This window comes from Lipomyces arxii (genome assembly GCF_038497795.1).
Source record: "Lipomyces arxii strain Phaff 12-163 unplaced genomic scaffold V1512scaffold_2, whole genome shotgun sequence".
NCBI lineage: Eukaryota > Fungi > Ascomycota > Lipomycetes > Lipomycetales > Lipomycetaceae > Lipomyces > Lipomyces arxii.
In genome coordinates, this window is record NW_027117701.1 from 1,051,550 (window position 1) to 1,077,772 (window position 26,223).

The window sequence follows — 26,223 nt, forward strand, 5'->3', positions numbered from 1 at the left end:
TTGTTAAAAGTTTTTGTTTACATTTCTATGTACATTTTTACGCGTTAATATAAGATATTTAAAACAATATCCTGGAATTAATCTAAAGTACGGTAGAAGTTCACCGACAAAAAAACGCGTCGACTACGCGTAGTGGACTATTTTGGTGCTAAACGACAGCACATAGCGTTTGTAGTTCTTAAATATACATCCGTGTAAATGTATCCCATTTAAGACATCGTGACAGTCGTTGTCTCTGGTCAACAACATTCAAGTCCATTTCATTCTATTAGTACTGTAGTTAAATAATGTTGCTGTTTTCAGACCTATTTTATAAATGCGGTTCTTTTTATATACATTTTTATTGAATCACGACTTTCATACTTGTCAATATGCTTAGTCTTTTTAAACAGTAATTTACAAACAGTCGGCGTCACCAGTCGTGTATCTTGCAGACAGCAAATTCATGCTTACAGTTATTATAATCAGGCTACGGTATTGCAAATCGCTGCTAACATGTCATAACCATCAATTTACGAATCAGTTAGCCGAGGTCGAAATGTCAATAAAATAAAAGGCTACGTTCTAGAAGCTCATATCCTCATAAATTATTTAACGTATCACGTCCTTCTTCTTCTGTAAAACAGCATTGTCTTTGAGTTATTTGTTAATGAAAAATATTATGCTAATTACTAATTCAAATTTTCCTGCTCGTTCATTGCGATTGTCAATAATCGCGACAAAAATAAGAGACAGAGGAACATTTCGTCTGCGATGAACGTAATGTGCCTAAATCACTATTATTTTGGTGATAAAATAGGATACCTACCGTGTGTTTATATGAAGTAGGCCTGTATTTAGTACACCATTTTTGATTCAAATTTTGTGCTTCAACTTACATATGGTAAAAAAATTGAGAAACGCATGGTGCTCGTCCCTTGTAGCTCAGTCGGTAGAGCGTTCGGCTTTTAATCAAAAACGTCGGGTTCTCTTCCTGGTGTGTGGGCTAGAAGGATGACCGAAATGTCCAGGGTTCGAGCCCCTGCAGGGGAGCACTATTTTTTTTCTTCTCACCTCCTTAATAAGGGTTAGGTGTAATATTGAAAAATACTGAATTACAATCATTGTCTTACGAAGGAATTGAACAGCCAGGCCAAAGTCAAGATTATAAAGCCAGACATTTGTCTCAAGTTTATGCTTACAGTTTGCTCTTACGAGTGATTCATTGCTAGATAGGTATATCACTTGAACGACAAACTTTTTTCTGGGAGCGTAGACTACATATGCAAACTTATTCTCCAGAAACGAGAAGACAATTAAAAGCATGAATACCAAACCACTACACAAGGAAAACAGTCAATAGAGCTACCAAAATGGCAAGCACACCATTCGATGAAGCAACAGCTACACCTGCGGCTGACGAAGAAGATGCGGCTGACGAAGAAGACGCAGCTGCTGTGACGGCAGCTGAAGCTGACGTCGACTCCGTTACTGCAGATGACACAGAACTAGACAACGCCGCCACTGAAGACGTAGACGCAGTTGACGTAACAGCAGGTGTAGACGACACGACACTCGAAGATGAAGTCATGCTTGCGCGAGCCAAAACGCTTGCATTGATCAGAGGCGAGGGATAAATTTGTGCGTTCGTTGCGTTTGTAGAAGACAACTCGCCGTTCCAACAATGCGACTCAAAGCATTGCGCGCACTGATCTGACTGAGTAATATTGCGTCGAGCTTGCTCACGCTGGATAAGAGCACAAGCAAGACACGTGGGCCACTCAGCCTCCAACGTACCGTTGCCTTGAGTGCCCAAGTTATATCCATTGGTGATGTACGATTCAATTTCTTCTGTAGAGTAGGTGAGCTTAATTGTCGATCCGTTGGTAGCATAAGAGTACGGATAGTTTGACATGTAGACAATCAAAGGAACGTCTGTGTCATTGCAGCCGAAAAACGTTGGTCGCGATGTCAGGTTATTCGCAACAAATGTGTTTGTATCTGGAACTTGTGGCATAGCAAAACTACCACGAGCAAAATGACGCTCATAAGTAGTCACCAGAGATTGCCCACTCGGGTACGAGCTCGGTAACTCACCGGAGTTGTCGAGCGCAACAATAACATCAATATTGCGATCAGGTTGAAGCAATGGCAACATAGGCAAGTCTTGAGTATCCAAACCACCATCAGCAAGCGCAAGATTTGGGTTTCTAATTCCATTAACACCAAAAAACGGATTGGGAGCGTAGTCTGCAACACCACGACGGAAGCCATCTTCGGTTATATCGTCAATAGCCTGAACAAGTAACGGAGGCAAAAATGAAGCCAGCAGAATCGAGTTGTTTAAAGGAGCAACGTTAAATAGCGACGACGATGTACCGGTAATGAAGCCAGCATTGTCAAATCCAATCACACATCGATCTGGGCTTGAAGCTGTTCCATTGACAGCTTCGCTTCCGAGATATCGTGTAGGGAAAAAAGCCGAGATGTTTGAGTCCCAAGTGCCCATCTCAAATGGCGAGAACTCAAAACTGTCTGTAGTGTTGCTATTCACAGGCTGACCGTTTTCAACACTCACTGCAACAACAATGGGAAAAGGTAGCTCATGAGATAAAAATGGTGGAGATTCGACAATATCTGAGAAACTAAGACCAACACCACCAGCTGTATAGTTGTATAACTGTTCAGCTAATAATCTACCCCAATAATCGGTAATGCTAACCTCAAAGCCAGCATCTGCTTTACCGGAGATTTCATTAGCAATCTGAGTATAGTAATCTTGCCTGGTAGTAAGATTATTCCCAGGTGGTGCCAGCAGCGAGTCAGTCAAGTCCCACAGCAGCGGATCAGCCTGCAATTCCTGAACAGAGGAGAAATTATTCAAAACAACAGATGTGACAAGCCAGTTTCCACCGGAAAGTCCTGCGATATAAGTAGATGCTTGCAGCAAACCACCAATATGGCCTGGCTCGGTAGAGTTGATAGTTCTGTTGTCAGCAGCAGCTAGAAACCCGGCCCCGTTAAGCATCGCACGGTAACCACCGCCTGAAAATGCAAGTCCAATGTGAATCGTAGTGTTATCGGTGACAAAATCAGATGCCTCAAAATCATCGAGGCCAACGCGATCAAGAAAATCCACCAAAGCAGATCTTGTCTGGTTGTCGCGAGCGTCAATGTATTCGGTTTCATTGGTGCTCAAGCCGTCTGCGGTACGAATCAACGAAGTAGACGGGCACGGAACAAACTCGGGCGTATAATTGGCAGAAGCCGTAAATGAACGTTTCGAAAGACCTAATTTGAGATCAAGATCGCGGCGGTTCATTCTTTGAAGATAATCTTCTGAGCGCGCAACAAGTTCGCTCTCTATTCAACTAGTTGGCAAAACACGATAAAATCATAATAGTATACTAACCAGTAATCGCTGCAACCGCTGACGCAGCTAACGAAAGACCAATTATTGAGATTTTCATAGTGACGTGGATACAAAGCTATGCGAAGCTATAGAATTGGTCAAACTTATATAGAAGAAGCGAAAGCTGGGCTTTTGCGCTGACTTTGTATGTCTCGGCGGCTGACTCAATGAACTAAGTAAATTTGCCCTAAACCACAATTTTATCCCAATTTGGGTCAAATAGACAATATTTAAAGGTTCTTCTTACGAAACTCTACTACGCTTAGATAAAAATAGGTCAAAAATGGTATACTAATCAATTTTCATCGTACATCCATAAAACTCTATATACACAAACGTCAACGCCTACGTAGAAATACATTTTTAAAGAGTAGCTCCAATCTCAGTACTTGAATGTAATGTTTTCCAGACTTCTCTGTCTTGAGCAATGTCGGCCTCAGTCAAAACAGCTTGATTGTCACTATCTCGAGTCTGTTGAGCTAGCAAAGGAATGCTTGAGTCCGTACGCGTTATTACCGGCTGTCGCCTACGAGGTGACAACGAGTGTCGTCTGGAAATTGACGACGATCTCCGTCGTTCGTTTTCGTTCGTAGCATTGGCTGGAGCAGTGGCAAAGTCCTGCGAAGGATCAACTTTGATTATTCGGGGGTCCATAAACTCATCATAAGTGTGTGTTGGCGCAGGTGAAACCACACCAGACAAATCGTTGGTAGTGGCCAAAGCAGCGAGAGGTGCGTTAGGCCCACCATTTCTGTAGGGAGCAGCAGCATCGAACGGTCCCTCGTGATGATATTCGCGACCAGATCCAAAAGACAGGTCAAGTCGATCAATTGGATCACGGGCGGAAGAATGGCGTCGACTGCGATGAGCCTTGCCTTGTGAAGTTCTGGTATTTGTTGTTGGAGAAGTCATTCTTGTGTAGGTTGAAAAATAAAAGATGGATAGGAAAAATAAGATGGATACGAATCAGTTTAAGTACTGGAAATGGCGTATAGTGGCATGACGTCATAGGGTCCATACGTCTTATGTAGTAAATTGTGTCACGTTTGCAATGCGGCTCAGAAATCGATGCTCAAAACGGAACAAACATCTCAATCTGGCGTTTGGTATCGGCACCAAAAACTCAATTAACCGTATTAAATGGAGCCAAAAAAGCCACCAGCACTTCCGGCTGGGTTTTTGGATTTGTATGCGTCAGAACCGCGGATGGGCGATGATCCCGCATTACACGGTGGACGAATACGGCAGCACCCTCATACAGTTGGATTATGGCCATCTCATGTTTATATTGAGTGTAAGTAAATGAGCAATTGCTGATGAAACGTATGACTTACGGCTCTTACTAGGGCTCCCGTCAGCTGATGAAGCGCAAAGGCTTGAGCAAGCTGTGCCTGCCGGAGCCACATCGTTAGTGTTTTCTCCACGCAAAGCGCCATTGCCTCTCCATCTTTCACTTTCACCGCCAATTATGCTCAAAACCAGTGACAGAAAGTCTTTCTTCAACAACCTCGAGGATATACTACATGCAAAGTCGCAATTTACAATTGTTTTCAGAGTTGATGAGACAGGAAAGGTGGTGTGGGTGACGAATCCGGAAAACACTCGCGACTTCTTTGTTTTAGTCGTTCAGACTTCTCCGGAGATTGATGGAGTTATAGCTGCAGTGTCTTCAGTGAGCAAAAACTTGTCGTATCCCGTTTTATTGGCGGATCATGTCCCTCATGTGTCTCTTGCCTGGCGACTACACAGTGACAATCACGACCAACCTCGACCAGCAAAACGCTTTCGTACTGATACAAAGAGTCAGTCGGAAACGACCGAACAATTCGTTATTCTTGTTGATACCATCAAAGTCAAGATTGGGCGATCAATTCACCGTATATTGCTGTCTCGGCGCCGAGGAGAACCCCTACCCTAGTGAATGATCTACCGTTTGGGCGCGCCCTGAATCTGATTTCGAGTCGGGGCGTGAAATCCAGAGAGCAAAGAGTAAACAAAACACCCCACCTTCACAATTATGGCAATGTCAAAGAAAGGAGAGCTGATTGATTACAATTCGCTCGCAAACTTGCGAACTTATAAGTATTCTTCGGTTGACAAGTCGTTCATTTCGCGGTTCATTCTAAAACATTATTGGAACTGGGCTGCTGAATTAATGCCAATGTGGTTGGCTCCAAATGTAATCACATTGATTGGGCTTATGTTTATATATACAAATGTGATTTGCATTCTTATCTATATCCCTGACCTGGTCGGACCTGGTCCGTCGTGGATTTACTTCTCGTTTGCTGTAGGGCTCTGGATGTATTCGACCATGGACAATATTGACGGAAAACAAGCTCGCCGGACGAATTCTTCTTCACCGCTCGGAGAGCTGTTTGATCACGGAATTGACTCATTGAACTGCACTCTTGGCGGTCTGATTGAGTGTGCGTGCATGGGTCTTGGTCCTACTGGACCTGGTGCTTTTACTGTGTTGGTGTCTTGTCTGGCTATGTTTTTTTCCACGTGGGAGACATATCATACTCACAGTATGTATTGACTTTATTTTATTGATATCTGTAAGCTGACAAGAAAGCTCTGTATCTCGGTTATTGCAATGGTCCAACTGAAGGAATTATCATTGCCGTGTCTGTGATGCTGATATCTGGGGTTTATGGTCCAGGTATCTGGCAACAATCATTGAACGAGTTATTTAATTTGCCTACTTTCGTGCCAGACAGAATCGCAACGTCGTCCATGAGTGGGATTTGGGTCACTGTCATTGCAATTGCTTTTTTCACCTGCCATTTACCTTTCTGTGTACAGAACGTCTATAACGCACGGAAAGCTCAAAACAAACCGTTTTCGTCCACGCTTTCGCAATGGATTCCGTTTGTTATGGTTGCATGCTCTGTTTGGTTGTGGCTGTCGAGTCCTTCGTCTATAATTTTGAAAGAAAACCATCTGGTTTTGTTTGCATTGGCTACATCGTTTGCATTCGGCCGAGTGACCACCAAGATCATTCTGGCTCATTTAACTAAACAGCCGTTCCCGTACTGGACTATTCTGATGGTTCCGGTATACATTGCGCCCTTGCTTTTCACATTTCTGCCCGGTCTCGGAATCACAGTCTTTGTCGGCCAGTTTGAGCTCTATTATTTATGGGCGTACTTTTTGTTCTCGGCAGGCTATTTTTTACGATGGGCCAACGTTGTGATTGACGCGTTTTGCGAATACCTTGACATTAACTGCTTCAGCATAAAGCATAAGAGTCGGGCAAGCTAAGCCAATACTACTTGTACATAGATCTAGAAAATTATATTACATTGCAATTACTCATGACGCCGTCTTTTGCCGTTTGTTTTTGCTTGAATTTAACGGTGTAGTTACTGTCGATGGCGCGGTCCGTTTTAATTCTGGCTTTTCTTGAGTGTCTGGCGTATCTTCTTCAATCACTTCAATCACCTGTTTGAATGATTTCCGCCGCATTCGAGCGTGTACGACCGCACCTCGTGCATCTTCTGCTATGGCGTGTTTTCCCTTCTCTTGTGTAAATCCCCATATAGTTGCAAGATTTGCAACATCATATGGACCGCGACATTCAAGTGCTTTGACCGCACCTGAAGATATCACAATGCCTTTTCCTCTTGTAGCGCGGAACAAAGCCGCCGCGTTTGAAATTAGATTCCGTCGCGCGTTGTTGTCACCTTGCCGAGTGCTTGCGCTGTAGCAAATCTCAATTTTAATGCCTCTAGCAATAGCTGCCCCGATTGTTCGATGCCGGAGGTAAAAGGGTAACCGTTGTGAAAGATCTAATGAGATGATGTCGATATCCAGTGACGTGCAAGCTGCCAATAGTAACTTCTCTGTAGCAGGTCTGACTGCCAAAATGTCGAACTTATTTCCCAACGCTATTAAGCCTTGAGCTTGAGCAGTATCATCTAACAAAACTGTAGCCCTCGATAAGAATTCAGTATCAGGGAATGCAGCAGCAAAAATGTCTGTCGTGATGTTACACTCCGCCGAATTTAAAGCCCCCAAAACGTCTGAATTATACGCAATAGTTCGATATCCAACTATGTTGAGTCAGTTATCGGCTCGATACACATCTCGAGAACTAACTTACATTGATGAAGAATAGCGACCGTCTTAAACAGATCCGGTACTGGACCTGTTATTTTCGTATATTCAAGTGACGATGACTTTGTCACTGTGTTTGGCCACGGTATACACAGATCGTAGAACATTTCTGTCCTGTTTTCTCATTAAATTTTGTGAATATTCAGTATACTGTAGTGAACATCGTGCAAATTAGATTTCGTCGGTGAGCCTCACGCGGAAAAAATACAAAATGCGGGTGAAGCTCTTTTTCACGTTGAGGGCGAGTTCACTTATCAGCTATCGAGCTCTTTCACGGAAAATGTCGAGTCTAAGGAAACTAGGACTGTGCAGAGCTAAGCCGAAAGCTTCTTTGCTAAGCAGGAAGTTTGCAACGACACGAATAAATACTGACAAAAACAAGCCTTCACAATCACCAGAAGACATCATCTCTCTCTTTCTTTCTCTGCCAGATGACCCTCCTGCTACTAGACTGGATCAACAGCAGGTGAAGAATCAAAGTAGCAAGTCCGGCATAAATCAGTATCCAAATGAATTTAAACGACCTACACTAAGCACAATCAGAGCAACAGTCAGACGCGAAATTCTGTCCCACGATACTCCAGTCCCGACTGCAGTTACGGGCGATGCGATTGAGGCAATTGAGAAAGTCATTAGCCAAATTCCACCTCATGGCGGGGATTCAGTAGTAGACGTCGAAAACCCACGAGAAAAGGCTACAGAGCTGATCTATACAGTTCTGAAGCATCCTCCAGTCATATTAGACGATGCACTCATGCGAAGGTACTTTTTACTCCGACCAGACACGTCACGAGCAATTGAAGCAATCAAGATATACAATGCAAGATCAAATGGTCAATCTTTGTCAAAACAGACATTTATGATACCGTTTCGAAAAAGTTTACGTGAAGAAGACAGCGAGAGTGCTTTTGAAATCTTGGATCTTACTGCTGCAAGTCCACAATGGTTAGCAGGAGTGAAAGCATACTGGAGGAGAATGGCTGGTGTTTGGATGGCAGGTACGGGCTCAATCATGTACATTTCTGAACTGGTTATGAAATCCGACGTGCTTGTAGCCGGTGGAATCACACACACAGGTGTCATTCAAACAATGATCTTTACATATCTTGTCAACTCGTCATTGATGGCCTTTGTTGGTCTGGCATCTAGACCTGGTGACAACGGCGGTAAAGTCGCGTTTCGCCATGGTATCTTTCAAACAAAATGGTACTTGCACGCACAAGAGACCAGAATGCTAAACATGATTCTCGACATGGACGCCGAAAACGTTGCAAACGAAGGTGAAATGTCGCCTTTGGTCGAATATCAATTGTTCAAACGCAACAGACGGATAGTCAATGGCGCATATGACGACTTGATTACAGAATACTGGGCAAAACAAGGTCAAGGATTCGAATGGGTAGAACCTGACATTGACCCAGCCGAAGAAGAAAAGAACATTCGCGATCAAGCAAAACTTAACAAGCTGAGTCTCACGCCTGCTCACCATCAGAAGCAACTCATCGATGACCAGAATGCAGATTGGATCAAACGAGTGCTGTCCACTCAGACTGAAAAATAAACGATGAAAATAAAATGTATATAAGAACGTCAGTTTACAGTTGTATATACAATTTAAATGTGTATAAGAAACCCTATTTACAATTGTATATACAGATTAATATGTACAAAAATTACTCCCCAACTTCGTTCTCACCATGGTTCGGTTTAACAAAAACCTTGCTGTTCTCCGTAGTGACAACAACCTTCTCACCAGACCGAACCTGACCTTTGATTAAATACATCGCAAGCTGGTTTAAAACGGTCTTTTGGATCAACCTATTCAAAGGACGAGCACCATACAAAGGATCATACCCTTTGTCTGCTAACCAATCTTTGGCTGAATCTTCTACTTCAAGCTCAATTCGTCTGTCGTTCACACGCTCCTGGACTTCTTCCAATCTGATATCAACAATTTTCCGAAGCGCATCTTTTGACAGCCTGTTGAACACCAGTGACTCGTCAATACGGTTTAGAAACTCGGGCGGATAAAGCGACCGGACTGCTTGCAGCACCTGCTTCTTCGCATCTGCCGAGACCTCACCTGAACCATACTGCTCATCCGTATCAGAAATTAGAAATTCTTGGCCGATGTTACTAGTCATCACAATAATTGTGTTCCGGAAATCAACTCGTCGACCTTGCGAGTCAGTAAGAAAACCTTCGTCCAAAACTTGTAGCAAAAGCTTCGAAACATCGCTATGCGCTTTTTCAAACTCGTCAAATAGCACGACTGCATAAGGCTTACGTCTCACTGCTTCAGTAAGCTCACCGCTTTCGTCATAGCCAACGTATCCTGGCGGCGCACCAATCAGTCGGGAAACCGCAAATCTTTCTTGAAATTCACTCATGTCAAATCTGACAACAGCACCTTCATCATCAAACAAAAACTCGGCCAAAGCCTTTGTAAGTTCGGTCTTACCAGTGCCAGTAGGCCCCAGGAACAAGAAACTGGCAACTGGCCGCTTCTCGTTCGTAAGACCAGCCCGCTGAAGTCTGACTGCGTCAGCGATCGCGTGAATGGCTTCATCTTGACCAACCACGCGCTGCTTCAACGAGTCTTCCATGTACAACAACCTGTCACGCTCGCCTCGCATCAGTGACTGAGTAGGAATACCAGTCATTTTCGACACAACTCGAGCTATATCGTCCGAAGTCACTGCATCATGCAACAATGATGCTGTTCGCGAGGCATCACCTTCCTTGGGAACAAGCTCTTCCAATTTCGGTATCCTAGCATAACGCAGCTCTGATGCTTTGGCAAAATCTCCAGTTCGTTGAGCAATTTCAAGTTCAATCCTAGCCTTCTCCAAATCAGACTGAGCGCTCTTGATTCGATCCAGCTCTCTTTTTTCTTCTTCCCAAATTTCAGTCAGTCGCTTGACTTCGTCCTGCTTAGTCTTTAGGTCCATTTCTAATTTTTCTCTGCGCTGCACCGAAAGAGGATCACTTTCCTTTTTCAATGACTCCAACTCAATCTGAATAGTCATGATGGTTCTGTCCAGCTCCTGAATTGGATCCGGTTTAGATTCTTGTTGAAGTCGCAATGACGAGCAAGCTTCGTCGACCAGGTCAATAGCTTTATCGGGTAAGTACCTGTCTGTGATGTATCTGTTACTGTAAGTCGCTGCAGTAACTAATGCACCATCAGTAATTCGTACACCATGATGTACTTCATATCGCTCTTTAAGACCTCGCAAAATACTGATAGCATCTTGGACCGAAGGTTCGTTCACCAACACAGCCTGGAATCTTCGAGCCAATGCCGCGTCCTTTTCAATATACTTGCGGTACTCGTCCAGAGTAGTCGCACCGCAACACTGCAACTGACCACGAGCCAAAGCCGGCTTAAGCAGGTTTGACGCGTCAATAGAGCCATCACCTTTGCCTAAACCCAACAAAATATGAAGTTCGTCGACAAAAAGGATGATCTTGCCTTGTGCATCCTCAACTTCCTTCAGCACCGACTTCAAACGCTGCTCAAAATCACCACGATACTTTGCACCGGAAATCAAGCTACCAAGATCCAATGACACAACCGATTTCTCCTTCATGCTATCGGGAACATCACCGCGTACAATTCTTTGAGCTAGCCCTTCCATAATTGCCGTCTTACCGGTACCGGCAAGACCAATCAAAGCTGGATTGTTTTTTGTCCTATTCTGTCAGTTTGAACAACAATATCTAGTAACAAACACATACCTTCGCGACAAAATCTGTACCGTCCGTTTTATCTCTTCATCTCTGCCAATAACCGGATCAAGCTTACCAGCAGCAGCAAGTTTTGTCAAATCCGTTCCGTACTGCTCCAACGCACTGTCACCATCACCCAAATTCATATTATAATCCTTCGGACCCGTCTGACTACTGTTCCGATTCGGTTGTGCAGTTTGCCTGACAGAACTACTAAATGTCCGAAAACCAGCAATTGCAGTAGCACCGACCTTCATATTTGCCGTCTGCTGAAAGCGAACAGGTGGAACCCGTAAGACTTGAGGCGAACGCGACAGTCGCGCTCGTTGAAGCAATCTCACCGTCGGAGATACTCTTTGTAGAACAAATTTCTCCATCTTTAATTTGTCAGCACACAAACGCGCAAATTGCTCGGAGGATCAGGTGTGCTCTGTGTATTTATGTCGAGCCGGGCTTTGGAGCTCGAGATGCCCGCCGCGCCACTCCGTATTACGTGGATCAGCCGCACCAAATTCAATGTCACGTGTTTTCCAGAAACATCCAGAAATTAGACTTATCGACCCTAATCCTTGTGAAATGCCTGACCTCCTGAAAACACATCTCGAACTGCTCGGCTTCCATACGCAAATCTGGGACTACCGCGATTTATTGTTCTGTGGTAACGTGAAAAGAATAAACGATGGCAAAAGTCTGCACACGCAAAGGTTGCGGAAAAGCGTTTGGCCGACCAGACGATTCCGATTGCTGGTATCATCCCGGTCCGCCAATATTTCACGATGCTTTAAAAGGTATCATATTGATCTTGCAATAGACGGTTGTGTTAACGAAGACTAGGATGGTCGTGTTGCGAGAAACGTGTAATTTCGTTTGACGACTTTTTAAGTCTTCCTGGATGTACTAAAGGTGTTCATACGACTGAAGTTGATGCACCAATTTCTGCACCAGCTAAAGAGGTTAAGACTACGGATCGGCCAGTTTCTGTAGATGCAAACGGAGTTGAAACGTACGGTGTAGCGGCTACCAAGCTGATAGAAAAGAAAGTAGAGAGGCAGAAAGCCACTACGCCTACGAAGGAAACTATCAGTGAAATGGCTCGCAGAATAGATACTGCCACTCTTGAAGATCCAGGTGATGCAGAGATCCCTATAGGCGCAAAGTGCAAACACAATAGCTGTAAGTCGGTTTTTGACGGTTCAAATCGAGACGGCTGCGTATATCATCCGGGCACTGCTATTTTTCATGACGCGTCTAAAGGCTGGTCCTGCTGCAAGAAACGCGTGCTTGAATTTGACGAGTTTTTGAAGATTCCAGGTAAGTCAGCCGCTGTATTTGGTGCGATGTATTAATTGCAAATAGGCTGTAAAAATGGTAAACATTTATATGTTCTTCCTGCTGAAGAAGAAAAGAAAAACACAGAGGAAGAGGTCGAGTGCAGGACGGATTATTACCAAACTCCAACTACGGTAATTGTTTCAATTTTCGCAAAGAAATGCGATGAATCGAAATCTACAATTGAGTTCTTTGAAGACTCACTAGGGCTTGATCTTCTGCATTTGGGCACTAAGCGGTTTAAGACTAAATTTCAATTGTACGGCCCGATTGTCCCGGAAAAGTCAAAGTACAAAGTCATGGGAACAAAAGTTGAAATTGCACTGGCAAAAGCAAACGGATTGTCATGGGGTGGTCTTCGTGCGGGAGAAGTTGGCGCTGGAATGATAAGATTTGGCGTCAGCGGGCGGACAGGCACAATCGGAGGAAAAGAAATTGTGTACCGAGACCAATCGTCAAACTGTTGAGGTGCAAAAAGGTGTATATAAACAAAACTGATTACAAAACAAAATCAATGATCATTAACAGTAACCCAAGATTGATGCAAACCAAACACCCACAACAATGAATCGCAAATATGAAACAACATCTACTGCAGCATATGATCTCTGTAATGCTTAAGTTGATTGACGTATCGTTGCTCCCGTTGAACATCGCGGCTTTGCTTTTGAGCCTGCTTTCTCCAATCCGTCTTGTCGTTGCGCGCGCGAATTGGGTCACGTGCAGCAGCAGTAAGCATCTTCCTTGAACTGGCAGTAATAACAGTCTCTTGACCACCACGAAGTTCTGGAGTAGGCCGAAGTGACTGCCTGTAATACCGTGCAAGTGATCTGTGCCCAATGCGCAAGCCCGACAATGGTAAGGACAACTCAAACCCGGTCGAATCGAGAACAAGATTGCTTTCAGTTACCTGGCGTGGAGCCACAACAGCAGACAAAGATTCGACGTTGTCTCCATCTCCGTCTTCAGCTTCTCCGTCTTCGTCTTCCCATTCCTCATCTTCTTCGTTCTCATCTTCACCCTCAGGATAAGATGATCTAAAGTCATAGAAATGTGAAAGCTCGTACCGTTCATCCTCAGTATCATATGCAATCTTGTGGTGTTGCTTCATAATCATATGATCGCGAACACTATTTAAACTTCTACCAATAAAAGAGCAATACAAGCAAGCATTACCGATTGAAACCTTCTCAGAAAGATATTTAACAAGGCCCTCCAGATCAACAAGATAGCTTCTTTCTGGAATAAAGAATGAATGCTCTTTTTGCATATGTGCCACAGTCGCATCAACATCAGCAAAGTTAGCAGCGTAACAGAATATACAGGCTGTTACGGGAAGAGTAACTGCATTCTTTAGTTTCCGCGAAATTATGTCATTAATGTCTTCGTTTTCATCTTCGGCTCCTACTTCTGCATCTTCGCTGCCGTCGTTCAAACTGCCGTCAATAATACTTTCACCATCATCGCCAACAACAGATGCTGCAACTGAAGACGAAGTCTTGTGCTTATGGCTCAATTTTTTCTCACCTCCACCGACCCTAGAGTCTCTAAACGATGTAAATTTTTTAAAGCTGGTAGTATCTTCAACCTGTTGTCCCAATGAAAATGAAGACGGAGACATGCTTCCTTCCTGGCTGTAATCATGCGCAACTAGACCCGAAGCATCAGCTTGATATCCCGTTTGCCTTGCACGCTTCTCGTTTTCTTTATGTCTTAAACTCGACAAATGGTTTTCATAAGCACCTGCAGAAGTAAACCGCTTGTTGCCACAAATATGACAGACTTGAACATAAGCCAGTCGCTCTTCTTGCTTGCGACTAACGTCCATTTGCTGCATCACACGCTCTGCAAAAATCTCTGCTGAAATGGGAGGCAAAGTGGCCACCCGACGCTTGAGATTGTATCTGTGCCAATCTGTCTTCATATGCCGTCTTTGCAAATCCGGAGTGGCGAAACCGACACCGCATGAATTGCAGGTAAAAAGTGTTGCTGGATCAGGCACAGTCGGAGCCGATCCAGTAAGAGCAGGTGAAGAAGTCGCAGCTGCCACTGACATTTTTACAGTGTAGCGAAATTTGTAGTGCAAATGAGTCGAAAAAAATCGATTCAAGCGCGCCCAAATTTTTCTGCTTACCTAGTAATTGATCACGTGATATGTAATGTGCCGCTACATCATAATCGATTTCAGGTCGCGAACAGAGAAATTAGATCGAGAGGCCATGACAGCAACGTCGGGATTGGTGACTGCGTTGTCACTGTTATTGCTGGCACACGGAGGATATTCAGCATACGAATTCTCACATTATTTGCAGCACGTCACTGTCGATTCTTCAGCTAAATTACCTGTCGATGTAGGCCATTGATTACAGAATACATATTATATAGTACTGATTTATTTTTTAGATTATAATAGAGACAATTGTAGCTACTATATTGTTTGCACTCGGTCAGATTTTGGGAGCAAAGAAGTTACAACCTGTATCTTATGCCAAATGGGCAAAAGGTCTTGAACGGGAAGGGAAAGGGCATGTTAATATTGATGGTGATCAGCACAATTGAGTATCACTAACATTTCATAGTCCATTTGCATTTCTAGAGAGAAGACCTGGGTATATGGATATTCAAAAACTACGTGAAATCAGTATGAAATCGAAATAGGAATATTTTATTGTATATAAAAGGAGATCATTATGATAATCAAATATCAAGCCTCTTTTGTTAACTGTTCAAACAATTCGACAAAACTATCCACATAATAATCCACTTCACTACGCTCAACTGTCTTTCCAATATCTTCACCTGATCGAGTAATATACGCTGTTTGTAGGCCAACTGCTTTGGCTGACTGTAGATCATAGATGTGTGCAGCTATCATTAAAATACTGAATTTGTTAGTAACTGTCTCTTATACTTTGGTACTTCTTCACTACTTTTCCGGTTGCATATCGAGAAATTTAGCCGCTCCAAGATAAACCTCCGGAGCTGGCTTATAGATTCTGAACATATCACCGCCGAAAACCACATCCCATGGAAGGTTAGCATATTTTGCCTATTAAAAGATTAATATCATAACCATATTGGTGTATCGACTGCTAATGTTTATACCATATCAATTAGAATCTTCACATTGCCATTTGACAGAGTTCCAATGATGTATTTTGATTTCAACTTCGTCAGACCCTCAACAGTGTCATCCCAAGCTACATTTAATAAGCAATAAGTCAAGTAATACTAAAATACACATTAATACGCTTCAGAAAGTGCCATGATTTAGCTATATCATCCAGCTGATCTGAAGTCCATGCTTGTTGAAGTCCATAGTTCTTTACTAGAACATCAAGCGATTGCCGATATTGCTCATCAATATTCACAAAAACATCAGATTTATTTGTATTATCACAATTATCAAATGTGAATTTGAAGTATGCATCTCGCCAGTCATCAGCAAACTTGTCCCAATCAATACTGTCCTTAAAATCAGCTGGTGAGTGCTTTCGAAGTTGATCTCTAATTGATGAACGCCAGTCTACTACTGTACCAAAGACATCAAATAACAATGCCTTAATTTCTACCATTGCGACTCAATTTTATTGCTACGAACAGTCTTTACTTAAATACGTAAAGCTCTCTAAAAAATCATGACGAAATGCCGCACGTGAATTCCGCTCATGCGAACCCAACTTCCTCTTATTGGGACTTTATGTTGGGTATGCTTAAACTTCTCGAGGCCTTTCCAACCCAGTTTTACCGGTCTTGAGCCATTGTTCACCCATGATTCGTAGTCTGGCTGCCGCAGGATAACGCTTGTCACTGACTGCAACAGTACATTTGTCCCATGCAAGATTCAACATCTTGTGACCTTGTATTCCATACGCGTCCAGAAATCGTTGCGACACAATTTCCCACCACGAAGCAATCACAGCAAAATGTACGTTGGTAAGGTTAGCTGGTGCAATATTCAATGTTCGCGATATGAATGTCCACGAGTGATAAAGGGGATAAGGGTGTATTGCCCCGCGGCCAATAGGAAATCCAACCGACGTCATTACACTCCATACTGCTGCAATTCCACTCATCCGCTCTCCGTACTGACCATCATCTTCCCATTTATTATCGGTATCTCGTTTATACCCCATTTTAATCCGCCCCTCTTCTGTATCAATTGAGCAATTAAACCCAATAACGTACGGGCACTTTTTGACAATTCGAGCGATCAGCAAATCAAGCAACAAGGGATGTCTCGACATTAAAAATAGACCAACCGTGCCCAATGGATAGGCACTCATAATTGAGACGCTAGTCTCAGTTTCGGCTTGGGACACAATGGCTTTTGCAACTGCGTTGAGTAGCCATCTATAACACAAGTCATTGGACTTTGAAGCTTCCAAGACGTCGCCAATCTCCTTAATCTAAAAGTTTTAGACAAGAACATTTTTGATCGTTTATGAAACTTACAATCTTAAAAATCTGTGATTGACTGTTCGTCAATTGCCCAAGTTTCGGTTTAATTTTCCTCTTGCCACTAGAGCAATACGATTTCAATTCTTTGTTCGCAGCAACCGGCTGTAAAAGATCACTCTTGATATACTAATGTTGTTACATAAAATTGGACTAGCAACTGAATTAAACATACCAATATTATGCGATGAAAATAGTTCTGTTCCGCATCTGCTTCTGACACACGTATTGCTGAATTCTCAGATGCAGCAACAGTATTCGCATTCTGTTCCTTCTCACGCTCAACTCGCTTCTTGACAACGTCAAGAACGCGCTGCCGTGCTCGCTGTTCTTGTTGTTGATTTACGATTGTAGAGTCTGTGTCTCTTGCGCTCTGTTGTTCGCTGCTTTCATTTTCACGCTCTTTTTCAGCCAGCACTTGTTTTTCCAGTGCTTTTTGCTCTGCAGCCTGTTGTTGCTCTTTCTGTTCCTTTTCCTTTCGTACCTGCTCTTCACGATCTTTCCGTTGTCGTTCTTCTAGCTCTCTGCGTTGGCGCTCCAATTCTGCCTTTTCTTTTTCAAATTGTATCCTTTCTTTCTCCCGTTTAATAGCTAATCGTTCTTCTTCTACTTTTCGCAATTCTTTTTCAACTTGACGCCGCTCTTCGCTGATTGCCATCGATATACTACTCCACATCCGCTTTGATTTCAAGTTCCAATATCGTTCTTCATCTTCACTTATTCGTGCAGTATATAGCACATCTCGGCGTTGACACTTGAGATCGTTTAACAGAGATTGGCTTGTATATGCCATATCTTGCTTCGAGATCAATTCATGAATTAACCTCATATTTTCTTTGACATTGCCTGAACTCAACATGTGACTCTTTCGAAACTTGCGCTTTGATAATATATGATGTTCTATACAATCAGTAACCATTATCAGCATCAATTAAATTATATTAAATTATACATACCCAATTCCGGTCCGCTAAGTTGATTTAGCGATGACTTAGAATAAGCATCTTCTAAAATATCTACCAATGGAAAATTCTGATCTTCTAGCGATTGATCAGATATTGTTTGTGCATCATTACTATCTGTAGCAAGATCTTGTGTGAGGTCGGAGTCTAAAAGGTAGACGCCCATAATGATTTGAGTTTCACTGGAATCGTAGAAGCAGCGATTTTAAACACAAAAAGAGCATTCTCGAATTAGTAAATTCGTTAAATCACGTTGTTTATAAGCAAAAACGAAGGTGTTTGTTGGAATTGCTCTTTGAACTGTCTTTAGTATGAGCCCTGTTCTATCTATACGCGAAGACCAAAAAGACAAGTCAAAATTGAATTTTGTGTGAAAGCACTTCTTCACCCCTTCTTTTTAAGCTTCAACGCGAAATTTCATACATAAGCACACAAAATTGTCAATGAACACAAGAATAATTGATAGCATTAATCAGGTAAACATTCAGTAAGGGCACTATTAATTAGTATAAATGTCTGCTCTTGCAGAATACGTTGGAAGTGAGTATTCGATTAGTTGCTCTTCAATTAGATACATGTTTATATTCCAGAGACAATAGTTGTAATAACTTCTGATGGCCGACTGTTTACTGTTAGTGTTTACTGCTGATTAAATAAATATTAAATCTAACAAGTTCAGGGATTATTACAAGGCTACGATCAAACAACAAATATGATCTTGGAATCAACTAAAGAACGTGTGATTTCAGTTGATTCGGATACAAAAACATTGGACCTTGGCTTATACCTTCTAAGAGGCGAGAGTGTTGCGTTATGTGGTCTAGTCGATGACAGTATTGACAATCAAATAGATTGGGAAAAAGTACGTATTCCAGCCATTTGGGATGAGTGGATCGACTGTCTAACATGATCAGGTTCGAGGAGTACGAATAGGCGAAACGAAAACGTTTGGTCGATAGATTGTAATATATGAAAAAGGGACCGCGTGTATCATTACTTCATTTACCTGACATTGTATTTAGTACATATATATATACTTACACTTTACCTTGCGCCTCAAATGATTCAATCAATTCTCGTAATGGCTCTGTATCTTGCCGTTCAAGAAGCTCAAATTCCTGGCCTTGTTAAAACAACAGACCTAATGTAAAGAAAAACTGACAGACCTTAGAGAAGCTGACAAAGTGAGCAAAAAAGGAATTCCAGTGCGCTTCTAAGCTTAAATGTACAATAGTATCAAAATGGTGATAGTAAATATGAGAAAACACTCTGAACATTTGCTTAAAAATGCTTTGCAACGTCATTGGGAAGCTTGGGGGAAATGGAACACCTGGATATGATTAGATGTCTCTATAAACAGCAGACCCTACCTACCAGCCTTGGTGGGGAAAATGGATTGATCATTTAGTTTATTGTTTGCCCAAGTCAAAACATAGTCAATGTATGTGGATGCAGGTAGACGTAATGGTTTCTTTGACATATCTAGCCATGTATAGTCAATTCTAAGTTGTATATGAGTCAATTTTGTCTCAAAGAGATCAATGCTAAATGCAACCTACCCAGGTCCGGCACTCATAGAAGGACACGTTTTCGGAGTACAGAATTCAGATAATATACCAAAGAACAGGTTTAGATATGTAAAAAACTCAAATGCTAATCATGTAAGCACAAACTATCAATGCACTAGTCATTCTTACCATTTAATGCCAACCATTCTCCCATATCAACGTATTTTGGCAACACCACAATTGTCTTGAAACTTCCTTTAACTAGTGCTGTTCGTACAAATGGCTGTGATAAAAATAGAGGCCTTGGGACTGGAACTGTATAATTGACCGTAGTCTGTCTTGAACTTGAAACCGACGAATGTCCCGACGAACTAACATTTGTAGCTCGACCGAAAGACGATGATGCCATTAGGCCATTCTGTGGTTGTTGCTGCTGTTGTTGCTGTTGTTGAAGAGCATTTTGCTTTGATTTTCGCGATGACCGACCGAATCCACGACTTAAGAAAGTAAATGTTAGTCATATAGTACTTGATTCGTTCAAAACTTACCCAAATGAATTAAAGAACGAAGACATCGTGAAATTGTGTAATTCACGCAACAAAAACAGGGTCAATTCTCTCGTTCTGAATAGATCTCAATTGACGCCAGGGAGAGGTCTTAAAGGCGCGACGGGGGCTATGTGGTCCCAGACGCGCGTGTTAAATAAAGGGGTTAGTGTCGGGGCTAGGGCTTTAATTAAACGTGCATTTGGCTACGTCTCATCCGTCGTCATCAGCACAATCCCAACTTCATTCCTCTTCATACAAACAATGGCTGGCCCACCTCCACCACCTCCACCGCCACCTCCAATGATGGGAGGACCTCCTCCTCCACCACCTCCAATGATGGCAAGTGGTGGTCCTCCTGGTCCTCCTCCTCCGCCTCCAATGGCGGGAGGCAGCGGAAGCGGAGGCGGTCGAGGGGCCTTATTGAGCGAGATTCAAGCTGGAAAACGTCTACGAAAAGCAGTTACTAATGATCGCAGTGCGCCAACTGTTGGCGGCGGTGTTACTGGCCAAGTCGGAGGCTCGTCTGTTCCATCTGTGCCTAGATCAGGTGCTCCTTCTGTCCCATCTGGAGGAGGGAGCGATACGCTCGATGATGAGACTCCTGCTAGATCGATGGGTGGAATGCCTCAATTGGCTGGTTTATTTGCTGGAGGAATGCCTAAATTGAAAAGTAGAGGTGGAATAGAAACTGGCGGTACTTGTTCTTGTATAGATATTGCGTTGAATCAGGCTGATCTTTGCTAGCATCTCATACTCCATCCGCTCCGGCTGCCCCATCTATGCCAGCTATACCTTCTCACCCTTCAGTTCCTCGGAGGCCAGGACATCAAAAAAATTCATCATCAGTTTCGTCAGTGGCAAGTGTAAGACCAGCAGTACCTCAACATCCTGCAGCTGCTCCTCCAGTTCCTTTTGCTGCGCCCCCCACTCCAAATGCAATTCCACCACATCCTCCAATTCCGTCTCATTTGGGACCATCGACTTCATCGCCAGCACCCGCTTTGCCTTCTTCTGGTCCCCCGCCTCCGCCACCACTACCGCAAGCAGCAGCTCCTCCGATTCCTTCATCTCTACCACCGCCACTACCGACTTCAGGTCCACACTCACTGCCAACTGCATCACCACCGCCGCCACCACCATTACCATCGTTTGACGCCCAATCTGCGGCACCGCCTGCTCCGCCTTTACCATCAGCGATTCCACCGGCACCACCGCTACCATTTAGCGCCTCTCCAGCGCCTTCATTACCATCAAGTATTCCACCGGCTCCGCCTGTTCCATTTGCAGCACCACCAGCTCCACCACTGCCTCAGACTTCTGCCCCACCGCCGGCACCTCCATTACCGCAGTTTTCGGCGCCGCCAGCACCTCCACTGCCACAGTTTACAGCACCGCCAGCGCCGCCATTGCTTGAAAATTTGCATCCTCCAGCACCTCCACTACCACAATCAGCACCCCCATTGCCAGAGTTTGCGGCACCTCCTCTACCTACAGCACCACCACCAAATCTTCCATCGATTCCTTCAGGTGCACCTCCTCCACCCCCACCTCCGCAAGCATTTGAAGGTCCCAACGGTCACGGCAGAACTGCATCTACATCCACTGGTGGAGCATCACATACTACATCTCTAAATCCCGGGTTTACTGCGACTTTGAATGCTGCCTTGGGTGCGCATCGTAGGAGTGAGTCTCATTCTTCTACCGCCTCTTCTGCGCCGCCTATCCCACAAAACTTTCACAAATTATCTTCTTCTGGAGAACCATCTTTACCACCACCACCACCGCCGCCGCCACCACCACCACCGGGATCATCATTTTCTGGTACAGCACCTTCAGCGCCTCCCGTTCCATCATTCGCGCCGCCTCCCTCCCCGTTTGGTGCTCGAGATGATTCTGATTCCGAGTCTGACGGGTACAATGACGATTCAGATGAAGAAATCAGTCAACCAGAATCACATGTCAGCAGTATGCTGCTCCCAGACACTTTGTTGCCTCCACCACCTCCACCACCGCCTCCACAGGCTTCACCATTTGGACAATCGGCCCAAATCATGTCAGGGCATGGTCTCCCACGACCACCACCTCCTCCTCTACCAGCACAGTCCGGGGTTTCTAATGGCAGACTATCAGGCGGCTTGCCTCCTCCGCCACCACCACCATCAAATGCACCCCCAGCTGCTTCGGCACCTTCGTCGCAGTCGTCAACAACCTCTACTGCTTCGTCGCGTGCCAGTCGTCGTGCTGCTGCCTACAAGAACATCAGGGATCTTAATTCTACATCGTACACTATCAGCACGCAAAATGCAAACGGGGCTCAGAAGTTGGACATCAATGATTCGAAGTACAAATTCAAGCCGGAAGCAGAGCTACCAAAACCGAGGAAGTTTGAGGGCAAACAGAAACTTTACCCGAGTGGACGTGGAAGCTCTGTGCCACTGAATTTTGCTGTTTTCCAGTAATTTGTCTGTAATACGGAATACATGTTCGTTTCATGGAAGTGTTAATTTTTAAGTTCCAATTTAACCCAAGCCCAATGAGGAATGTAAACTAGATTAAAGGGGCTGGTACCGATGATAACTGTTGCTGAGCAGACATATCGAGCAAGAACGATCAAATTTCAATACCATTTTGCGTGAGATATCGCGAATAAAAAATGTCGAATTTTTCTGGTCGCTCTCAATCTCAGTACCAATCACTAATACAAAACACATTATCTAGTCCGCCTCCAAATTCGTTTGGAAATGGCCCTCCTCCACTTCCTCCACATCCTCAACAAGCATCCTCACAATGGCAGCCATCACAGTTGCCTCGCATGCCTGATTTGAACCGGAATCAGTGGCCTCCGGCGAATGGAGTGCAGAACAGATCGCGTGATCTTGGTGGATTGCAATTGTATGCTGGATATCCAGAGTTTGTGGCAATGACACGATACGCTGACTACAATTAGACTAAATGGTGCTCCGCCATCGCCAATACCATCACCCGGACCATCCCCAGTATTTTCGCCAAACCCTTCACGGTTGCAAACGCCGTCTCAATCATTATTTGTGCCCTCAGAAGTGCAGTCTAAGCATCGTACCGAACTAGCAGCGCTGTTACAAGATGACGACACTTTGAATGCTCTTTTTCAAGCAACGCATCCTGCTAGTCTCCAGCACGTGGCTACTGTGGCCAATCTTACCGATCAAATCAAAACAACTACCGACATGATTTTGTCTAAAGAGCCAGAATTAACTGAGGCGCGCACACGAACAGAAGCTGATCTGGCAGCAGCGAAAGAGAAAGAAAAGGAATGGCGCACAATGGAGAAGGAAATGCGCGATACTATGGCTCCATACTCGAGTGCGAGTTTGCATGCAAGACTGGGAGCGGCTACGGTCGAGGCTGAACATGTATCGGAAGCATTGGCAGGAAGTTTTCTTGATACCGGACACCCGTCACATTCCGGGGACTATGCCCTGCCTGGTGGAGTTGATCAATTCGTTCGCGAATATAGACGAGTGCGCAAAATTTATCATTTACGAAAGGAACGTTTGGAGCGGTGGAATGAAGATAGAGTTGGCGGTGCCGGCCGGTTGCGGTAGTTTGGTGCCAGTTGCATTTATTTTTGTTAGTTTATAACGCTATTGTTTTAATAGGTTAACTGCTATTCTCGCGAAAGCCTAGTTCAAGAAGAAATCACGGCGTGTCACATGCATAGTTCTACAGCGTGTAAATCATTAAAAAACAAATGTTTCTGGTCCGCTATCAACTTTGAAGCCTGTATTAGTCGGTGCAATGCTGTGCGCTACAATACGTACAATCGCAAATGTTTTCTACCAATACTATATTCCAATCAAAATTGACGTGCAACATACGTCCGATGTTCGATGCATGCATGCTGACGTACTCCATCATGCGAAGTAAACCAAGGGTATTGTGTACAATTATCAGGTTTATGCATTGAGAAAGAAATATAAAAGGTGCTTTAATTTGACTGATTATTCTCAAAAAGCTCGAACAACGTGGTTTCCGTTCTGTTTTCTGTATGTAAGCTTAGTATTATTTGACGAATCTAAACGTAAATTGTAGCAAGTGGAAGCTGATATAGTGGTATCTGTATATCTGAATAGGTACGAATACCCAAATTATTATCAACAAAGGAAAGTGCAAACTGAAAACCTTTTTAGAAGTATTTCTCTAATAGGCTATACTTTTGACTGTCATGATATAGAATTCGACTGTGATTACAGCTCAAGATCATTCCAACGTTACCATAGCATTCACCGGGCAGCATGTGGCACGGAGATATCAATATACCTGTAATCTGAAAGAATCTCGAGACGTCGTCGTATTATCTTAATTAGCTACCACCAAGTAGCTTTAACTTGGAATAAACGAAATGTTCAAGTTGTAGAACCAAAATGTCCTTTTGACTGTAAGCGCACAATCACAAATGGGAAGCACCCGGCTAAAAAACTGTACACCTACCACATAGCAAAACAAAATAACATTTAAGTTGCCAAATAATTGATGAGCAGCAGTATATTTCAAACAAATTTTTTAAACAACAAAATTGACGAGGATTAGTACTCTCGGCGCTATGTTAAGCTCCAACAACCATGAACTGCTTTAAATTTTCAGAAACACCACTTCAAACATATTCACTCTAAACTCAATCAACTAAAGTCACTTAGAAGAGCACGACAATATAAAAATTTATTTTTATATAGAGACTTCGAAGCAATTGAATTGAAATTATATCGCGGAGTGGATTGATTCAGCCATTTCAATTATGCGGGGCGGCGCGCGGCTTGTTATCAAGTCGAGCTGGCAAAACCATGCGGAGCTCGGGCCGGCGTTCCTACTGCCCAATATGGTTGGTACACAATTTATCCGGTGTAGCTAACGAATAGCCTGTTTGGCTTGATCCGACTTTTCTGACGACATTAGACATGAACGACATGAACGACACATCCCTACGCTGGTTAAATGCAGTTGGGGGTCCCAACCACACACTCTGAGCGTCCGACTATTAATTGATGCTCACCCGTCGTATCCTTCCAAAGCTGAACCTAGTCAAATCTTCAATTTTTAAAAGATCAATCATGTCAATCATCCTTAATCCTACAGGACAAGCAATGCCACAGGTTGGCTTCGGCCTCTGGAAGGTCCCCCAGGAAACTTGTGCCGAAACCGTCTATAACGCTATCAAGTCTGGATACAGACTTTTTGATGGTGCCCAGGACTACGGCAACGAGAAGGAGGCCGGTGACGGTATCCGCAAGGCCATTGCCGACGGTCTTGTCAAGCGTGAGGAGCTTTTCATTACATCTAAGCTCTGGAACGCTTTTCACTCCAAGTTTGTTTTTGCGAGATGTGCCTTCTCGTTATAGTGGTATTAACTTATATTTTAGGGAACATGTTTTGGAAATGACCAAGAAGTCTCTTGCTGACTGGGGTCTTGACTACTTTGATTTGTGGTTGATCCACTTTCCTATTGCCCAAAAGTACGTCGATCCGGCTACTCGTTATCCCCCCAACCTTCTTTACGACGTTGATGCTGGCACAATGGAGTTTGAAGATGTCCCAATTTCTGAGACTTGGGCTGAGATGGAAAAGGCTGTCGAACTTGGATACGCCAAGAACATTGGTATTTCCAACTTTGCTGGCGCTCTTATCATTGATCTGCTGAGATATGCTAAGATTAAGCCATCTGTTCTTCAAATCGAGCACCACCCTTATCTCACCCAGCCTCAGATCGTTGCTCTTGCTAAGCAGCGCGGAATTGCTATCACCGCTTACTCTTCATTTGGACCCCAGTCCTTCCTAGAGCTTAACCATCCTGGTGCCCAGAAGGTTGGTCTGCTGTTGTCCTCCGATATGATTACCAGTATTGCATCTGCTCATGGAAAGACTCCCGCTCAGGTCCTTCTTCGATGGGCTACCCAGCGTGGTCTCGCTGTTATTCCCAAGTCCAACTCACAAACTCGTCTTGCTGAGAACTTGAATCATCTTGACTTTGATCTTACTGAGGAAGAACTTGCTCAGATCTCTGGTCTTGACTGTGGAATGAGATTTAACGACCCAGCTGACTGGCCTGGTCAGATTTATATTTTTGCTTAAAAAGATTTACAAGTAGTTTTGTATATAATTTAAGTTTAAAAAAAGTTTAGTTTTCTAGCGTCCTGACA

General features: G+C 43.7%; 16 protein-coding genes and 1 non-coding gene across 17 annotated transcripts; 9 read left to right on the top strand and 8 right to left on the bottom strand.

Annotated features, from left to right (window-relative positions):
* The first annotated feature begins 913 nt into the window (after positions 1-913).
* Positions 914-1,032, top strand: V1512DRAFT_t14. Its single transcript has one exon. It is a non-coding gene; the product is annotated as a tRNA-Lys (tRNA).
* Positions 1,033-1,066: 34 nt separating this feature from the next.
* V1512DRAFT_258586 (lysophospholipase catalytic domain-containing protein) lies at positions 1,067-3,521 on the bottom strand. The gene is made up of 2 exons (XM_066915467.1): positions 3,392-3,521; positions 1,067-3,342 (listed from the first exon to the last, which is right to left on the bottom strand). Exons 1-2 carry the CDS (start codon positions 3,447-3,449, stop codon positions 1,319-1,321), a joined length of 2,082 nt encoding a protein of 693 aa, XP_066773818.1. The 5' UTR covers positions 3,450-3,521; the 3' UTR covers positions 1,067-1,318.
* A 146-nt stretch (positions 3,522-3,667) lies between these two features.
* On the bottom strand, positions 3,668-4,327 carry V1512DRAFT_258587 (uncharacterized protein). The gene has a single exon (XM_066915468.1). It carries the CDS (start codon positions 4,301-4,303, stop codon positions 3,755-3,757), a length of 549 nt encoding a protein of 182 aa, XP_066773819.1. The 5' UTR covers positions 4,304-4,327; the 3' UTR covers positions 3,668-3,754.
* A 204-nt stretch (positions 4,328-4,531) lies between these two features.
* V1512DRAFT_202467 (U6 snRNA phosphodiesterase Usb1) lies at positions 4,532-5,309 on the top strand (the record flags this gene model as incomplete). Its single annotated transcript, XM_066913263.1, has 2 exons — positions 4,532-4,685; positions 4,738-5,309. 2 exons carry the CDS (start codon positions 4,532-4,534, stop codon positions 5,307-5,309), a joined length of 726 nt encoding a protein of 241 aa, XP_066773820.1.
* Positions 5,310-5,408: 99 nt separating this feature from the next.
* Positions 5,409-6,658, top strand: V1512DRAFT_245909 (CDP-alcohol phosphatidyltransferase-domain-containing protein; the record flags this gene model as incomplete). Its single annotated transcript, XM_066914403.1, has 2 exons — positions 5,409-5,922; positions 5,970-6,658. 2 exons carry the CDS (start codon positions 5,409-5,411, stop codon positions 6,656-6,658), a joined length of 1,203 nt encoding a protein of 400 aa, XP_066773821.1.
* On the bottom strand, positions 6,585-8,016 carry V1512DRAFT_258589 (RNase P subunit p30-domain-containing protein). The gene is made up of 2 exons (XM_066915469.1): positions 7,500-8,016; positions 6,585-7,449 (listed from the first exon to the last, which is right to left on the bottom strand). Exons 1-2 carry the CDS (start codon positions 7,618-7,620, stop codon positions 6,710-6,712), a joined length of 861 nt encoding a protein of 286 aa, XP_066773822.1. The 5' UTR covers positions 7,621-8,016; the 3' UTR covers positions 6,585-6,709.
* On the top strand, positions 7,730-9,197 carry V1512DRAFT_258590 (uncharacterized protein). The gene has a single exon (XM_066915470.1). The coding sequence runs from the start codon at positions 7,794-7,796 to the stop codon at positions 9,072-9,074; it is 1,281 nt and encodes a 426-aa protein (XP_066773823.1). The 5' UTR covers positions 7,730-7,793; the 3' UTR covers positions 9,075-9,197.
* Positions 9,072-11,694, bottom strand: V1512DRAFT_258591 (P-loop containing nucleoside triphosphate hydrolase protein). Its single transcript, XM_066915471.1, has 2 exons — positions 11,255-11,694; positions 9,072-11,209 (listed from the first exon to the last, which is right to left on the bottom strand). The coding sequence occupies exons 1-2, from the start codon at positions 11,620-11,622 to the stop codon at positions 9,187-9,189; spliced, it is 2,391 nt and encodes a 796-aa protein (XP_066773824.1). The 5' UTR covers positions 11,623-11,694; the 3' UTR covers positions 9,072-9,186.
* Positions 11,695-11,833: 139 nt separating this feature from the next.
* Positions 11,834-13,107, top strand: V1512DRAFT_258593 (uncharacterized protein). The gene is made up of 3 exons (XM_066915472.1): positions 11,834-12,033; positions 12,080-12,556; positions 12,602-13,107. The coding sequence occupies exons 1-3, from the start codon at positions 11,925-11,927 to the stop codon at positions 13,039-13,041; spliced, it is 1,026 nt and encodes a 341-aa protein (XP_066773825.1). The 5' UTR covers positions 11,834-11,924; the 3' UTR covers positions 13,042-13,107.
* On the bottom strand, positions 12,895-14,934 carry V1512DRAFT_285272 (C2H2 type zinc-finger-domain-containing protein; the record flags this gene model as incomplete). The annotated part of the gene is made up of 4 exons (XM_066918044.1): positions 12,895-14,101; positions 14,354-14,563; positions 14,866-14,870; positions 14,918-14,934. 4 exons carry the CDS (start codon positions 14,932-14,934, stop codon positions 13,164-13,166), a joined length of 1,170 nt encoding a protein of 389 aa, XP_066773826.1. The 3' UTR covers positions 12,895-13,163.
* Positions 14,935-15,218: 284 nt separating this feature from the next.
* On the bottom strand, positions 15,219-16,152 carry V1512DRAFT_258601 (HAD-like domain-containing protein; the record flags this gene model as incomplete). Its single annotated transcript, XM_066915473.1, has 4 exons — positions 15,219-15,456; positions 15,505-15,623; positions 15,680-15,774; positions 15,825-16,152. 4 exons carry the CDS (start codon positions 16,147-16,149, stop codon positions 15,279-15,281), a joined length of 717 nt encoding a protein of 238 aa, XP_066773827.1. The 3' UTR covers positions 15,219-15,278.
* A 135-nt stretch (positions 16,153-16,287) lies between these two features.
* On the bottom strand, positions 16,288-17,690 carry V1512DRAFT_269831 (GLE1-like protein-domain-containing protein; the record flags this gene model as incomplete). The annotated part of the gene is made up of 3 exons (XM_066917586.1): positions 16,288-16,983; positions 17,030-17,161; positions 17,208-17,690. 3 exons carry the CDS (start codon positions 17,688-17,690, stop codon positions 16,288-16,290), a joined length of 1,311 nt encoding a protein of 436 aa, XP_066773828.1.
* A 682-nt stretch (positions 17,691-18,372) lies between these two features.
* Positions 18,373-19,041, top strand: V1512DRAFT_258604 (uncharacterized protein). Its single transcript, XM_066915474.1, has 4 exons — positions 18,373-18,534; positions 18,585-18,625; positions 18,674-18,856; positions 18,909-19,041. The coding sequence occupies exons 1-4, from the start codon at positions 18,507-18,509 to the stop codon at positions 18,951-18,953; spliced, it is 297 nt and encodes a 98-aa protein (XP_066773829.1). The 5' UTR covers positions 18,373-18,506; the 3' UTR covers positions 18,954-19,041.
* On the bottom strand, positions 18,732-20,160 carry V1512DRAFT_274306 (Mob1/phocein). Its single transcript, XM_066917769.1, has 6 exons — positions 20,051-20,160; positions 19,692-19,999; positions 19,554-19,647; positions 19,369-19,496; positions 19,161-19,324; positions 18,732-19,112 (listed from the first exon to the last, which is right to left on the bottom strand). Exons 1-6 carry the CDS (start codon positions 20,074-20,076, stop codon positions 19,032-19,034), a joined length of 801 nt encoding a protein of 266 aa, XP_066773830.1. The 5' UTR covers positions 20,077-20,160; the 3' UTR covers positions 18,732-19,031.
* V1512DRAFT_258610 (uncharacterized protein) lies at positions 20,154-22,566 on the top strand. Its single transcript, XM_066915475.1, has 2 exons — positions 20,154-20,744; positions 20,795-22,566. Exons 1-2 carry the CDS (start codon positions 20,180-20,182, stop codon positions 22,507-22,509), a joined length of 2,280 nt encoding a protein of 759 aa, XP_066773831.1. The 5' UTR covers positions 20,154-20,179; the 3' UTR covers positions 22,510-22,566.
* A 30-nt stretch (positions 22,567-22,596) lies between these two features.
* V1512DRAFT_258611 (uncharacterized protein) lies at positions 22,597-24,005 on the top strand. Its single transcript, XM_066915476.1, has 2 exons — positions 22,597-22,942; positions 22,998-24,005. The coding sequence occupies exons 1-2, from the start codon at positions 22,704-22,706 to the stop codon at positions 23,632-23,634; spliced, it is 876 nt and encodes a 291-aa protein (XP_066773832.1). The 5' UTR covers positions 22,597-22,703; the 3' UTR covers positions 23,635-24,005.
* An 856-nt stretch (positions 24,006-24,861) lies between these two features.
* V1512DRAFT_258613 (NADP-dependent oxidoreductase domain-containing protein) lies at positions 24,862-26,215 on the top strand. The gene is made up of 2 exons (XM_066915477.1): positions 24,862-25,391; positions 25,447-26,215. Exons 1-2 carry the CDS (start codon positions 25,072-25,074, stop codon positions 26,153-26,155), a joined length of 1,029 nt encoding a protein of 342 aa, XP_066773833.1. The 5' UTR covers positions 24,862-25,071; the 3' UTR covers positions 26,156-26,215.
* Positions 26,216-26,223: the final 8 nt, after the last annotated feature.